The 18,310-nt window shown below is 26.9% G+C and overlaps 1 protein-coding gene across 1 annotated transcript; it reads left to right on the top strand.

Moving 5' to 3' along the window:
* The first annotated feature begins 2,087 nt into the window (after positions 1-2,087).
* On the top strand, positions 2,088-3,745 carry LOC145270757 (uncharacterized). Its single transcript, XM_080126356.1, has one exon. The coding sequence runs from the start codon at positions 2,230-2,232 to the stop codon at positions 3,604-3,606; it is 1,377 nt and encodes a 458-aa protein (XP_079982482.1). The 5' UTR covers positions 2,088-2,229; the 3' UTR covers positions 3,607-3,745.
* Positions 3,746-18,310: the final 14,565 nt, after the last annotated feature.

Here is an 18,310-nt window from a genome sequence, read left to right as displayed (position 1 = left end):
GTAATTTCACTGTTACATTAAAATACACTCAGCTCTTTAGACTATTGTTCTAATCTCCTTTAAATTATATATATATATATATATATGATTCTATATCATATATATATATATATGTAATGTATGTATGTACCATTTCTTTTCAAGTCAAATTTATATCTATTTATAATTCTCTTGTTATAGAATACTAGATGCCATTTTAATAATGGAACAATGCAATTAAAGAATGTGTTTTGTGTTTTCAAGCCATTCTTTAATTGCATTGCTCCATTATTCCTTCAACCTAACTTTGTTTTTATAGTTATTTCTAACTACAACAGATAATTCTACTGCATTTCTGGAATTGTATCTAAATTACAACATGTATTCATTTTAATTTTTCATACCGAGTTCGATTCCAGCATTCTCCTTTAAAAATATTATTTTTGAATCTATTTACTTTGTTTTTCTAATTACCGGAAGTTGTCTCCTTCAATATACAACATTGACCTGTTTCAAAATAAGTAGAAAATTAATCTTATCAAATTTCAAATCCATTTTTGTAGTTTGCAAAGAACCTGTATAAAAATTGATATTATTTAAAAAGTATATTCATGTATTCTTTTTTATATTTACAGAATTCCCGGCAGATAACAAAAAATTCATCATTTTTGGTGATGTGAAATATGGAGATGTCTGAAGAATTTAGAAACGTATTTAATGGGAATCCTCAGAAGTTAAAAAGTCCAAAAGAAGAAAAATCAAAACAAATTTAAAATTAGGTTTACAAATAATTTCACACTGAAAATCAATGAAAAGATACTATCCCAGTTTCAAAATACCTGCATTGATCCACAGATGATCTTACAGTACCCGTCCTATACTTGTTACATTGTTGTATAACTGCTGCTTCCTATTCTTCATTGTGATCGCATGCTGCTTCATTGTGTCATAGATTATTTCATTAATAATGTGATCTTTTAAAATTGTTGATACTTGATATACTGTAAAAAAAAAAAACACAAACCAAAACAAACCTTGTTTTTCCATTCTTTCCTTCTTTTTAATTGTCTTTTCTTTCTTCATTTGCTTTGTTTTCCTTTCTTTTGCAGTCCTTCCTTTTTATTATTTATTTCTATTCAAAGCCATTTCTCTCATACTTCTTTCCTCTTATTTGACGGAGGGCATTTTATTTGCATTAATCCATCACCACTGGATTAATTAACTCTGGTCTCCCTTTATTCTCTCTCTTTCTCTTTCTCAAATACCTAATCAGTGAGAACTTATTTTCACAATTGAATTGATTTCAAGGATTTTTGCGATTATCCATAGAATCATCTTCATGTGATAAAAACAAAATGATTAAGCACTGGAGGAAAAAACTATTCTTTTGTAAACGCAATCGAGAACAAACATGTAATATATTGAAATATGCTTTAATATAGAAGTGCATGTCCTGATGTACAAAAGTAAAAGTACACTGTTAAACTTCAGATATGTTTTTCTGTAAAAGTTCTCTAGTATCTCTCATAAAGCAATGTTGCGGTGGAGAAAAATTGAACTGATCAAATAAGTAGACCAGATGTTTATCTTAGCAATGTCTTGCCATATTTACAATAAGAAGCAGCATTGTGTTCGAAAAAAGTAATGCAACCATAAAGCATACATCCAGTAGACACACACACACAATATATATATATATATATATATATATATATATATATATATATATATATATATATATATATATATATATATATACACACACACTCACACACACAATATTATTTATTTTGTATTGGAATCCCATTAAAATAATATAAATAAACAATACAAAAATAACAAAATTTCCTAATAAAAATGACGAGAATTTCTAACACATTTCAAATTTAACCATGAATAAAATGTAAAATATACAGAGTCAAAATGTCTCATTTAAAAACGAACATGAAACTTGCTAAAAAAGAAAAACAATGTCTTGCACCTACAAGTTCCTTTTTAAAGAATAAAATGAAACAATATAAACTTTCAAGGTTAAGAGAGAAACCATATGCCTGTGGTGTCTGTGCCTCATCTTTATCACAGAACTCGTATCTGCTGGTTTCAAGGATTATTGCTACCATATCCTCATCATTTAGTATTGAAGTCCCATTAAAATAATACAAATAAACAATACAATGAAATATTTTTTCACTGATCACATTTACTACACATCAAATTTAACCATCAACAGTAAAATATAGAGAAAAAAAAATGTCTCCTTTAAAAATGAACGTGAAACTTGCTAAAAAAGAAAAACAAGGTTCTGTACCTACAAGTTCCATTTCAAAGACTAAAAGAAAACATAAACCCTCAAGGCAAAGAGAAAAACCATATTCTTGTGGTGTCTGTGCCTCTTCCTTTTCACGGAAATCACATCTGCTGGAGCACATGAAAACCCATACTGGTGATAAACCACATTCTTGTGAAGTGTGCGGATCTTCTTTTTCACAGAAATCCTACTTGTTGCAACATGTGAGAACACACACTGGCGAAAAGCCATATTCCTGTGAAGTGTGTAACTTGAGTTTTACGTATAAATCTAATATGACGAAACATAAGCGTACACACACTGGAGAGAAACCATTTTGTTGTGAATTATGTGACTCTTCCTTTTCACAGAAATCGCATTTGTTACAACACATACGAACTCATACTGGAGAGAAACCTCATTCTTGTGAAGTATGTGGCACTACTTTCACATCAAAATCAAACATGTCGAAACATATGCGAATACATACTGGAGACAAGCCATATTCTTGTGAAATATGTGACACTTCTTTTACCCTGAAATCGAATATGTTAAGCCATATGCGAACACATACGGGTGAGACACCTTATTCTTGTAAAGTGTGTGGCTTGTCTTTTACATGGCGATCAAGTCTATTGGAACACAGACGGACACAACATGGTGAGAAGCGGTTTTCTTGTGAAACGTGTGGCTCTACTTTTTCACAAAAATCTTACTTGCTGCAACACGAGCGAGCACATAACGGACAGAAGCCATTTTCTTGTGGCGTGTGCAGCTCGGCTTTCTCACAGAAATCGTATCTGTCACAGCACATGAGGACACATACAAGAGAGAAGCCACATTCGTGTGAGTTCTGTAATGCTTCGTTTACAAATCGGACAACCATGCTGCGTCACAGGCGCACCCATACTGGAGAGAAGCCATTTTCTTGTGACGTGTGTGGAGCTTCTTTCACACGGAAGCCAGGAATGCTGCAGCATAGACGAATACACACTGGAGAGAAACCATATTCTTGTGAAATATGTGACTCTTCTTTCACATGGAAGTCAAATATGCTGGCGCATATGCGAACACATGCACGAGAGAAACCGTATTCCTGTGAAGTATGTTGCTCTTCTTTCATACAAAAGTCCACAATGTTGGCCCACATGCGAACACACGCTGGAGAGAAACCATATTCCTGTGAAATTTGTCAATCTTGTTTTTCACACAAGTCACATCTGTTGCAACACAGGCGAACACATATGGGAGAGAAACCATATTCTTGCAAAGTATGTGGCTGTGCTTTTACAGATAAATCCAATATATGCGAGCACATACAGTTGGAGGCACTGAATTGATGGCTGAATACACAACATCCCCAGTACAAACAAAGACAAAAGATAATTGAAAAGAGTAAGAAACTATATTCTTGTGAATTATGTAATTGCCACTACAAATGCAGGTTTTCCTAAGAAAATACTTATTATATTTAGCTGATTCGTTTATCAATAATAAGTTATTTCCTTCACGGCTACAACTACCCATTGCCATTGTCTTTTATATTCAAACTTTTATATATTACTTGCTTAATACTATGAACATTCAATGTGTCTAGAAACAATGATCTGTTCTCTGTGCGGCTACATAACCCATAATCCCTTTCTGTAACAATTTAATTTCTTTAATCGTAAAGTGTAAATATAAAATTTTATAAGAATGAAATATTTTTTCTAACATGAAAATATGATGTGTGTTTTGAATTATTTAATAAAACCATTCTGTTCAATTCATAAGTCGGCAAGACAATTCTGTGACCTTTGTCTTTTATATTTTTAACAAATTTAGTTTAGTTATTGACAAAATGTTTTTCACCTTTCCAAATAGTGTTGAATTTACTACAGATGATAATTTTAGCAAATAATTTTCCCACAGCATTTATCAATCGGAATTCAATATGTGAAAAGAACTGATATCAAAGAAAGAGCATTTTGATTCACAATTCAGGAAAATTCCATGGAAAAAAAATTGGAAAGTATAGTCCATTTTGAGTTACTTATTAGTCTTGAAGATGTTATTTTAATGGTATTGCCTGGATCAGTACTTTTTTGCTTTGGTAAAGATCCTAATGTATGTATCTGCGAAGATATGTGCATGTTAATAGTTTTGCATTATCGAAGTGTAAGCAATGTAGGTGACTATAATAGTATGTATCAATAGTTATGCATTATCTATTGAAGCGTGAAGAATTTAGATGACTAAAATAGTACGTATCAATAGTTATGCATTATCTATTGAAGTGTAAGGAATTTAGATGACTAAAATAGTATGTATCAATTGTTATACATTATCTATTGAAGTGTGAAGAATTTAGATGACTAAAATAGTATGTATCAATTATTATGCATTATCTATTGAAGTGTGAAGAATTTAGGTGACTAAAATAGTATTATCAATAGTTATGCATTATCTATTGAAGTGTGAAGACTTTAGATGACTAAAATAGTATGTATCAATAGTTTTGTATTATCTATTGCAGTGTGAAGAATTAAGGTGACTAAAATAGTATGTATCAATAGTTATGCATTATCTATTGAAGTGTAAGGAATTTAGGTGACTAAAATAGTATTTATCAAAAGTTATGTATTATCCATTGAAGTGTGAAGAATTTAGGTGACTAAAAGAGTATGTATCAATAGTTATGCATTATCTATAGCAGTGTGAAGAATTTAGGTGACTAAAATAGAGTGTATCAATAGTTATGCATTATCTATTGAAGTGTAAGTAATATAAGTGACAAAAATAGTGTGTATCAATAGGTATGTATTATCTATTGAAGTGTAAGGAATTTAGATTACTAAAATTGTATTATCAATAGTTATGCATTATCATTTGAAGTGTAAGGAATTTAGATAACTAAATTCGTATGTGTGGATAGTTATGTATTATCTATTGAAGTGTGAAGCCTTTAGGTGACTAAAATAGTATTTATCAATAGTTATACATTACCTATTTAAGTGTAAGGAATTTAGGTGACTAAAATAGAATGTAGCAATAGGTATGAATTATCTATTGAAGTGTAAGGAATGTAGGTGACTAAAATAGTATGTATACATAGTTATGCATTATCTATTGAAGTGTAAGCAATTTAGATGACTAAAAAAGTATGTATAAATAGTTTGGCATTATCTATTGAAGTGTGAAGAATTTAGGTAACTAAAATAGTATGTATCAATAGTTATGCATTATCTATTGAAGTGTGAAGAATTTAGATGACTAAAATAGTATGTATCAATAGTTATGCATTATCTATTGAAGTGTGAAGACTTTAGATGACTAAAAGAGTATGTATCAATAGTTATGCATTATCTATTGAAGGGTAAGGAATTTAGATGACTCAAATAGTGTGTATAAATAGTTATGCATTATCTATTGAAGTGTAAGGAATTTAGATGACCAAAATAGTATATATAAATAGTTTTGTATTATCTATTGAAGTGAGAAGAATTTAGGTGACAAAAAATGTATGTATCAATAGTTATGCATTATCTATTGAAGTGTAAGGAATTTAGACGACTAACATAGTATGTATCAATAGGTATGCATTATCTGTTGAAGTGTAAGGAATTTAGATGACTAAAATAGTGTGTATCAATAGTTATGCATTATCTATTGAAGTGTAAGGAAGTTATGTGACTAAAATAGTATGTATCAATAGTTATGCAATATCTATTGAAGTGAAAGGAATTTAGATGACTAAAATAGTATGTATCAATAGTTATGCATTATGTATTGAAGTGTAAGGAATAGATGACTAAAATAGTATGTATAAATAGTTATGCATAATCTATTGACGTGTGAGTAATTTAGATGACTAAAATAGTATGTATCAATAGTTATGCATTATCTATTGATGTGTAAGGAATTTAGGTGACTAAAATAGTCTTTATTAATAGTTATGTATTATCCATTGCAGTGTAAAGAATTTAGGTGACTAAAAGAGTATGTATCAATAGTTTTGCATTATCTATTGAAGTGTAAGAAATTTAGGTGACTAAAATAGTATATATCACTAGTTTGGCATTATCTATTTAAGTGTAAGGAATTTTGAAGACTAAAATAGTATGCATCAATAGTTATGTATTATCTATTGATGTGTAAGGAATTTAGATGACTAAAATAGTATGTATCAATAGTTATGCATTATCTATTGAGGTGTGAGGAATTTAGATGACTTAAATAGTATGTATCAATAGTTATGCATTATCTATTGAAGTGTAAGTAATTTAGATGACTAAAATAGTGTGTATCAATAGTTTTGTATTATGTATTGAAGTGTAAGTAATTTAGATGACTAAAATAGTGTGTATCAATAGTTATGCATTATCTATTGAAGTGAAAGGAATTTAGATGACTAAAATAGTATGTACCAATGGTAATGTATTATCTATTGATGTGTGAAGATTTTAGATGACTAAAATTGTATGCATCAATAGTTATGCATTATCTATTGATGTGTAAAGAATTTAGGGGACTTAAATAGTATGTATCAATAGTAATGCATTATCTATTGAAGTGTAAGGAATTTCGATGACTAAAATAGTATGTACCAATGGTAATGTATTATCTATTGATGTGTGAAGATTTTAGATGACTAAAATTGTATGCATCAATAGTTATGCATTATCTATTGATGTGTAAGGAATTTAGATGACTAAAATAGTATGTATCAATAGTTTTGTATTATCTATTGAAGTGTAAGGAATTTAGATGACTAAAATAATATGTATCAATAGTTAGGCAATATCTATTGAAGTGTAAGGAATTTAGATGACTAAAATAGTCTGTATTAATAGTTATGTATTATCCATTGAAGCGTTAAGAATTTAGGTGACTAAAAGAGTATGTATCAATAGTTATGCATTATCTATAGCAGTGTGAAGAATTTCGGTGACTAAAATAGTATGTATCAATAGTTATGCATTATCTATTGAAGTGAAAGGAATTTAGATGACTAAAATAGTATGTACCAATGGTAATGTATTATCTATTGATGTGTGAAGATTTTAGATGACTAAAATTGTATGCATCAATAGTTATGCATTATCTATTGATGTGTAAAGAATTTAGGGGACTAAAATAGTATGTATCAATAGTAATGCATTATCTATTGAAGTGTAAGGAATTTCGATGACTAAAATAGTATGTACCAATGGTAATGTATTATCTATTGATGTGTGAAGATTTTAGATGACTAAAATTGTATGCATCAATAGTTATGCATTATCTATTGATGTGTAAGGAATTTAGATGACTAAAATAGTATGTATCAATAGTTTTGTATTATCTATTGAAGTGTAAGGAATTTAGATGACTAAAATAATATGTATCAATAGTTAGGCAATATCTATTGAAGTGTAAGGAATTTAGATGACTAAAATAGTCTGTATTAATAGTTATGTATTATCCATTGAAGCGTTAAGAATTTAGGTGACTAAAAGAGTATGTATCAATAGTTATGCATTATCTATAGCAGTGTGAAGAATTTCGGTGACTAAAATAGTATGTATCAATAGTTAGGCATTATCTATTGAAGTGAAAGGAATTTAGATAACTAAAATAGTATGTATCAATAGTTTTGCATTATCTATTGAAGTGTAAGGAATTTAGATGACTAAAATAGTATGCATAAAAAGGTATGTATTATCTAATGAAGTGTGAAGAATTCAGGTGACTAAAATGAAGTATATCAACATTAACAATGCATAATGAATAAAAATGCACAAGATAAAATAACATTATAGATAGATCGGCAGACGGCACATCTCGTAGGGAAAGATCGTCTCCCGGTTCTTTTATTTACAAAAGAAAAAGATTTCAAGACTGTCGCGCCCTCTAGTGGTAGTTCATTAAAGTGCAAGGGAGATAATCCGTGGTTCATTGAATTGCAAGGGAGATAATCCTGTCCAATATATTACATAGTGTGTATAAATAGTTATGCATTATCTATTGAAGTCTAAGTAATATAAGTGACAAATGTAGTGTGCATCAATAGGTATGTATTATCTATTGAAGTGTAAGGAATTGAGATGACTAAAATTGTATTATCAATAGTTATGCATTATCAATTGAAGTGCAAAAAATTTAGATTACTAAATTAGTATGTGTCGATAGTTATGTATTATCTATTGAAGTGTGAAGCATTTAGGTGACTATGCATTATCTATTGAAGTGTAAGGAATTTAAGTGTCTAAAATAGAATGTAACAATAGGTATGAATTATCTATTGAAGTGTAAGGAATGTAGGTGACTAAAATAGTATGTAAGAATAGTTATGCATTATCTATTGAAGTGTAAGGAATTTAGATGACTAAGATAGTATGTATCAATAGTTATGCATTACTTTTCAAGTGTGAAGACTTTTGGTGACTAAAATAGAATGTAACTATAGGTATGAATTATCTATTGAAGTGTAAGGAATTTAGATGACTAAAAAAGTATGTATAAATAGTTTGGCATTATCTATTGAAGTGTGAAGAATTTTGGTGACTATAATAGAATGTAACAATAGGTATGAATTATCTATTGAAGTGTAAGGAATGTAGGTGACTAAAATAGTATGTATACATAGTTATGCATTATCTATTGAAGTGTAAGGAATTTAGATGACTAAAATAGTATGTATCAATAGTTATGCATTATCTATTGAAGTGTAAGGAATTTCGATGACTAAAATAGTATGTATCAATAGTTATGCATTATCTATCGAAGTGTAATAAATTTAGATGACTAAAATAGTATGTATCAATAGTTATGCATTATCTATCGAAGTGTAATTTATTTAGATGACTAAAATTGTATGTATCAATAGTTATGCATTATCTATTGATGTGTAAGGAATTTCGATGACTAAAATAGTATGTATCAATAGTTATGCATTATCTATCGAAGTGTAATAAATTTAGATGACTAAAATAGTATGTATCAATAGTTATGCATTATCTATTGAAGTGTAAGGAATTTAGATGACTAAAATAGTATGTATCAATAGTTATGCATTATCTATCGAAGTGTAATAAATTTAGATGACTAAAATAGTATGTATCAATAGTTATGCATTATCTATCGAAGTGTAATAAATTTAGATGACTAAAATAGTATGTATCAATAGTTATGCATTATCTATCGAAGTGTAATTAATTTAGATGACTAAAATAGTATGTATCAATAGTTATGCATTATCTATTGAAGTGTAAGGACTTTCCATGCCTAAAATAGTATGTATCAATAGTTATGCATTATCTATCGAAGTGTAATAAATTTAGATGACTAAAATAGTATGTATCAATAGTTATGCATTATCTATTGAAGTGTAAGTAATTTAGATGACTAAAATAGTATGTATCCATAGTTATGCATTATCTATTGATGTGTAAGGAATTTAGATGACTAAAATAGTATTATCAATAGTTATGCATTATCTATTGATGTGTAAGGAATTTCGATGACTAAAATAGTATGTATCAATAGTTATGCATTATCTCTTGAAGTGTAAGGAATTTCGATGACTAAAATAGTATGTATCAATAGTTATGCATTATCTCTTTAAGTGTAATAAATTTAGATAACTAAAATAGTATGTATCAATAGTTATGCATTATCTATTGAAGTGTAAGGAATTTCGATGACTAAAATAGTATGTATCAATAGTTATGCATTATCTATCGAAGTGTAATAAATTTAGATGACTAAAATAGTATGTATCAATAGTTATGCATTATCTATTGAAGTGTAAGGAATTTACATGACTAAAATAGTATTATCAATAGTTATGCATTATCTATTGATGTGTAAGGAATTTCGATGACTAAAATAGTATGTATCAATAGTTATGCATTATCTCTTGAAGTGTAAGGAATTTCGATGACTAAAATAGTATGTATCAATAGTTATGCATTATCTATTGATGTGTAAGGAATTTACATGACTAAAATAGTATTATCAATAGTTATGCATTATCTATTGATGTGTAAGGAATTTCGAGGACTAAAATAGTATGTATCAATAGTTATGCATTATCTCTTGAAGTGTAAGGAATTTCGATGACTAAAATAGTATGTATCAATAGTTATGCATTATCTATTGAAGTGTAATAAATTTAGATGACTAAAATAGTATGTATCAATAGTTATGCATTATCTATTGAAGTGTAAGGAATTTCGATGACTAAAATAGTATGTATCAATAGTTATGCATTATCTATTGAAGTGTTATAAATTTAGATGACTAAAATAGTATGTATCAATAGTTATGCATTATCTATTGAAGTGTAAGGAATTTAGATGACTAAAATAGTATGTATCAATAGTTATGCATTATCTATTGATGTGTAAGGAATTTAGATGACTAAAATAGTATTATCAATAGTTATGCATTAGTTATTGATGTGTAAGGAATTTCGATGACTAAAATAGTATGTATCAATAGTTATGCATTATCTCTTGAAGTGTAAGGAATTTCGATGACTAAAATAGTATATATCAATAGTTATGCATTATCTCTTGAAGTGTAATAAATTTAGATGACTAAAATAGTATGTATCAATAGTTATGCATTATCTATTGAAGTGTAAGGAATTTAGATGACTAAAATAGTATGTATCAATAGTTACGCATTATCTATTGAAGTGTAAGGAATTTAGATGACTAAAATAGTATGTATCAATAGTTATGCATTATCTATTGAAGTGTAAGGAATTTCGATGACTAAAATAGTATGTATCAATAGTTATGCATTATCTATTGAAGTGTAAGGAATTTCGATGACTAAAATAGTATGTATCAATAGTTATGCATTATCTATTGATGTGTAAGGAATTTCGATGACTAAAATAGTATGTATCAATAGTTATGCATTATCTATTTAAGTGTAAGGAATTTAGATGACTAAAATAGTATGTATCAATAGTTATGCATTATCTATTGATGTGTAAGGAATTTAGATGACTAAAATAGTATGTATCAATAGTTATGCATTATCTATTGAAGTGTAAGGAATTTCGATGACTAAAATTGTATGTATCAATAGTTATGCATTATCTATTGATGTGTAATAAATTAAGATGACTAAAATAGTATGTATCAATAGTTATGCATTATCTATTGATGTGTAAGGAATTTAGATGACTAAAATAGTATGTATCAATAGTTATGCATTATCTATTGATGTGTAATAAATTAAGATGACTAAAATAGTATGTATCAATAGTTATGCATTATCTATTGAAGTGTAAGGAATTTCGATGACTAAAATAGTATGTATCAATAGTTATGCATTATCTATTGATGTGTAAGGAATTTAGATGACTAAAATAGTATGTATCAATAGTTATGCATTATCTATTGAAGTGTAAGGAATTTCGATGACTAAAATAGTATGTATCAATAGTTATGCATTATCTATTGATGTGTAATAAATTAAGATGACTAAAATAGTATGTATCAATAGTTATGCATTATCTATTGATGTGTAAGGAATTTAGATGACTAAAATAGTATGTATCAATAGTTATGCATTATCTATTGATGTGTAATAAATTAAGATGACTAAAATAGTATGTATCAATAGTTATGCATTATCTATTGATGTGTAAGGAATTTAGATGACTAAAATAGTATGTATCAATAGTTATGCATTATCTATTGATGTGTAATAAATTAAGATGACTAAAATAGTATGTATCAATAGTTATGCATTATCTATTGATGTGTAAGGAATTTCGATGACTAAAATAGTATGTATCAATAGTTATGCATTATCTATTGAAGTGTAAGGAATTTAGATGACTAAAATTGTATGTATCAATAGTTATGCATTATCTATTGAAGTGTAATAAATTTAGATGACTAAAATAGTATGTATCAATAGTTATGCATTATCTCTTTAAGTGTAATAAATTTAGATGACTAAAATAGTATGTATCAATAGTTATGCATTATCTATTGAAGTGTAAGGAATTTCGAGGACTAAAATAGTATGTATCAATAGTTATGCATTATCTATCGAAGTGTTATAAATTTAGATGACTAAAATAGTATGTATCAATAGTTATCCATTATCTATTGAAGTGTAAGGAATTTAGATGACTAAAATAGTATGTATCAATAGTTATGCATTATCTATTAATGTGTAAGGAATTTAGATGACTAAAATAGTATTATCAATAGTTATGCATTATCTATTGATGTGTAAGGAATTTAGATGACTAAAATAGTATGTATCAATAGTTATGCATTATCTCTTGAAGTGTAAGGAATTTAGATGACTAAAATAGTATGTATCAATAGTTATGCATTATCTATTGAAGTGTAATAAATTTAGATGACTAAAATAGTATGTATCAATAGTTATGCATTATCTATTGAAGTGTAAGGAATTTAGATGACTAAAATAGTATTATCAATAGTTATGCATTATCTATTGATGTGTAAGGAATTTCGATGACTAAAATAGTATGTATAAAAAGTTATGCATTATCTATTGAAGTGTAAGGAATTTCGATGACTAAAATAGTATGTATCAATAGTTATGCATTATCTATTGAAGTGTAAGGAATTTAGATGACTAAAATAGTATGTATCAATAGTTATGCATTATCTATTGAAGTGTAAGGAATTTAGATGACTAAAATAGTATGTATCAATAGTTATGCATTATCTATTGAAGTGTAAGGAATTTCGATGACTAAAATTGTATGTATCAATAGTTATGCATTATCTATCGAAGTGTAATAAATTTAGATGACTAAAATAGTATGTATCAATAGTTATGCATTATCTATTGAAGTGTAAGGAATTTAGATGACTAAAATAGTATTATAAATAGGTATGCATTATCTATTCAAGTGTAAGGAATTTAGATGACTAAAATTGTATGTATCAATAGTTATGCATTATCTATCGAAGTGTAAGGAATTTCGAAGACTAAAATAGTATGTATCAATAGTTATGCATTATCTATTGAAGTGTGAAGAATTTAGATGACTAAAATAGTATTATCAATAGTTATGCATTATCTATCGAAGTGTAATTAATTTACATGACTAAAATAGTATGTATCAATAGTTATGCATTATCTATTAATGTGTAAGGAATTTTGGTGACTAAAATAGTATGTATCAATAGTTATGCATTATGTATTTAAGTGTAAGGAATTTAGATGACTAAAATAGTATGTATCAATAGTTATGCATTATCTATTGAAGTGTAAGGAATTTAGATGACTAAAATTGTATGTATCAATAGTTATGCATTATCTATTGAAGTGTAAGGAATTTAGATGACTAAAATGGTATGTATCAATAGTTATGCATTATCTATCGAAGTGTAAGGAATTTAGATGACTAAAATAGTATGTATCAATAGTTATGCAATGTCTATTGAAGTGTAAGGAATTTAGATGACTAAAATAGTGTGTATCAATAGTTATGCATTATCTATCGAAGTGTAAGGAATTTAGATGACTAAAATAGTATGTATCAATAGTTATGCATTATCTATTGAAGTGTGAAGAATTTAGATGACTAAAATGGTATTATCAATAGTTATGCATTATCTATTAATGTGTAAGGAATTTAGATGACTTAAATACTATGTATCAATAGTTATGTATTATCTATTAATGTGTAAGGAATTTAGATGACTAAAATAGTATGTATCAATAGTTATGCATTATCTATTGAAGTGTAAGGAATTTAGATGACTAAAATAGTATGTATCAATAGTTATGCACTATCTATTGAAGTGTAAGGAATTTAGATGACTAAAATAGTATGTATCAATAGTTATGCATTATCTATTGAAGTGTAATAAATTTAGATGACTAAAATAGTATGTATCAATAGTTATGCATTATCTATTGAAGTGTAAGGAATTTAGATGACTAAAATAGTATGTATCAATTGTTATGCATTATCTATTGAAGTGTAAGGAATTTCGATGACTAAAATTGTATGTATCAATAGTTATGCATTATCTATTGAAGTGTAAGGAATTTAGATGACTTAAATAGTATGTATCAATAGTTATGCATTATCTATCGAAGTGTAATAAATTTAGATAACTAAAATAGTATGTATCAATAGTTATGCATTATCTATTGATGTGTAAGGAATTTCGATGACTAAAATAGTATGTATCAATATTTATGCATTATCTATTGAAGTGTAAGGAATTTCGATGACTAAAATTGTATGTATCAATAGTTATGCATTATCTATTGAAGTGTAAGGAATTTAGATGACTAAAATAGTATGTATCAATAGTTATGCATTATCTATCGAAGTGTAATTAATTTAGATGACTAAAATAGTATGTATCAATAGTTATGCATTATCTATTGAAGTGTAATTAATTTAGATGACTAAAATAGTATGTATCAATAGTTATGCATTATCTATCGAAGTGTAATAAATTTATATGACTAAAATAGTATTTATCAATAGTTATGCATTATCTATCGAAGTGTAATTAATTTAGATGACTAAAATAGTATGTATCAATAGTGATGCATTATTTATCGAAGTGTAATTAATTTAGATGACTAAAATAGTATGTATCAATAGTTATGCATTATCTATCGAAGTGTAATAAATTTAGATGACTAAAATAGTATGTATCAATAGTTATGCATTATCTATTGAAGTGTAATGAATTTAGATGACTAAAATAGTATGTATCAATAGTTATGAATTATCTATCGAAGTGTAATAAATTTATATGACTAAAATAGTATGTATCAATAGTTATGCATTATCTATTGAAGTGTAAGGAATTTCGATGACTAAAATAGTATTATAACTAGGTATGCATTATCTCTTGAAGTGTAAGGAATTTAGATGACTAAAATAGTATTATAAATAGTTATGCATTATCTATCGAAGTGTAATAAATTTAGATGACTAAAATAGTATTATAAATAGGTATGCATTATCTATTGAAGTGTAAGGAATTTAGATGACTAAAATAGTATTATAAATAGGTATGCATTATCTATTGCAGTGTAAGGAATTTCGATGTCTAAAATAGTATTATAAATAGGTATGCATTATCTATTGATGTGTAAGGAATTTCGATGACTAAAATAGTATGTATCAATAGTTATGCATTATCTATTGATGTGTAAGGAATTTAGATGACTAAAATAGTATGTATCAATAGTTATGCATTATGTATTGAAGTGTAAGGAATTTAGATGACTAAAATAGTATGTATCAATAGTTATGCATTATCTATTGATGTGTAAGGAATTTAGATGACTAAAACAGTATGTATCAATAGTTATGCATTATCTATCGAAGTGTAAGGAATTTAGATGACTAAAATAGTATGTATCAATAGTTATGCATTATCTATTGAAGTGTAAGGAATTTCGATGACTAAAATAGTATGTATCAATAGTTATGCATTATCTATTGAAGTGTAAGGAATTTAGATGACTAAAATAGTATGTATCAATTGTTATGTATTATCTATTAATGTGTAAGGAATTTAGATGACTAAAATAGTATGTATCAATAGTTATGCATTATCTATTGAAGTGTAAGGAATTTCCATGACTAAAATAGTATGTATCAATAGTTATGCATTATCCATCGAAGTGTAATAAATTTAGATGACTAAAATAGTATGTATCAATAGTTATGCATTATCTATCGAAGTGTAATAAATTTAGATGACTAAAATAGTATGTATCAATAGTTATGCATTATCTATTGAAGTGTAAGGAATTTAGATGACTAAAATAGTATGTATCAATAGTTATGCATTATCTATTGAAGTGTAAGGAATTTCGATGACTAAAATAGTATGTATCAATATTTATGCATTATCTATTGAAGTGTAAGGAATTTCGATGACTAAAATAGTATGTATCAATAGTTATGCATTATCTATTGAAGTGTAAGGAATTTAGATGACTAAAATAGTATGTATCAATAGTTATGCATTATCTATCGAAGTGTAATTAATATAGATGACTAAAATAGTATGTATCAATAGTTATGCATTATCTATTGAAGTGTAATGAATTTAGATGACTAAAATAGTATGTATCAATAGTTATGCATTATCTATCGAAGTGTAATAAATTTATATGACTAAAATAGTATGTATCAATAGTTATGCATTATCTATCGAAGTGTAATTAATTTAGATGACTAAAATAGTATGTATCAATAGTTATGCATTATCTATCGAAGTGTAATTAATTTAGATGACTAAAATAGTATGTATCAATAGTTATGCATTATATATCGAAGTGTAATAAATTTAGATGACTAAAATAGTATGTATCAATAGTTATGCATTATCTATTGAAGTGTAATGAATTTAGATGACTAAAATAGTATGTATCAATAGTTATGCATTATCTATCGAAGTGTAATAAATTTATATGACTAAAATAGTATGTATCAATAGTTATGCATTATCTATTGAAGTGTAAGGAATTTCGATGACTAAAATAGTATTATAACTAGGTATGCATTATCTCTTGAAGTGTAAGGAATTTAGATGACTAAAATAGTATTATAAATAGTTATGCATTATCTATCGAAGTGTAATAAATTTAGATGACTAAAATAGTATGTATCAATAGTTCTGCATTATCTATTGATGCTTAAGGAATTTAGATGACTAAAATAGTATGTATCAATAGTTATGCATTATGTATTGAAGTGTAAGGAATTTAGATAACTAAAATAGTATGTATCAATAGTTATGCATTATCTATTGATGTGTAAGGAATTTAGATGACTAAAACAGTATGTATCAATAGTTATGCATTATCTATCCAAGTGTAAGGAATTTAGATGACTAAAATAGTATGTATCAATAGTTATGCATTATCTATTGAAGTGTAAGAAATTTCGATGACTAAAATTGTATGTATCAATAGTTATGCATTATCTATTGAAGTGTAAGGAATTTAGATGACTAAAATAGTATGTATCAATAGTTATGCATTATCTATCGAAGTGTAATTAATTTAGATGACTAAAATAGTATGTATCAATAGTTATGCATTATATATTGAAGTGTAAGGAATTTCCATGACTAAAATAGTATGTATCAATAGTTATGCATTATCCATCGAAGTGTAATAAATTTAGATGACTAAAATAGTATGTATCAATAGTTATGCATTATCTATCGAAGTGTAATAAATTTAGATGACTAAAATAGTATGTATCAATAGTTATGCATTATCTATTGAAGTGTAAGGAATTTAGATGACTAAAATAGTATGTATCAATAGTTATGCATTATCTATTGAAGTGTAAGGAATTTAGATGACTAAAATAGTATGTATCAATAGTTATGCATTATCTATTGAAGTGTAAGGAATTTCCATGCATAAAAAAGTATGTATCAATAGTTATGCATTATCTATCGAAGTGTAAAAAATTTAGATGACTAAAATAGTATGTATCAATAGTTATGCATTATCTATTGAAGTGTAAGGAATTTAGATGACTAAAATTGTATGTATCAATAGTTATGCATTATCTATTGAAGTGTAAGGAATTTAGATGACTAAAATAGTATGTATCAATAGTTATGCATTATCTATCGAAGTGTAAGGAATTTAGACGACTAAAATAGTATGTATCAATAGTTATGCATTATCTATTGAAGTGTAAGGAATTTAGATGACTAAAATAGTGTGTATCAATAGTTATGCATTATCTATTGAAGTGTAAGGAATTTAGATGACTAAAATAGTATGTATTAATAGTTATGCATTATCTATTGAAGTGTGAAGAATTTAGATGACTTAAATACTATGTATCAATAGTTATGTATTATCTATTAATGTGTAAGGAATTTAGATGACTAAAATAGTATGTATCAATAGTTATGCATTATCTATCCAAGTGTAAGGAATTTAGATGACTAAAATAGTATGTATCAATAGTTATGCATTATCTATTGAAGTGTAAGGAATTTAGATGACTAAAATAGTATGTATCAGTAGTTATGCATTATCTATTGAAGTGTAATAAAT

The sequence above is a fragment of the Euprymna scolopes genome, chromosome 46 (assembly GCF_053919585.1).
Source record: "Euprymna scolopes isolate OS-2025 chromosome 46, ASM5391958v1, whole genome shotgun sequence".
NCBI classification, from domain to species: Eukaryota; Metazoa; Mollusca; class Cephalopoda; order Sepiida; family Sepiolidae; genus Euprymna; species Euprymna scolopes.
This window is presented reverse-complemented; position numbering and strand designations above follow the sequence as displayed.

What these genes read in the sequence shown, in the direction of transcription:
- LOC145270757 (XM_080126356.1), top strand. Translation starts at nt 2,230, where the DNA reads ATGTCTCCTTTAAAAATGAACGTGAAACTTGCTAAAAAAGAAAAACAA.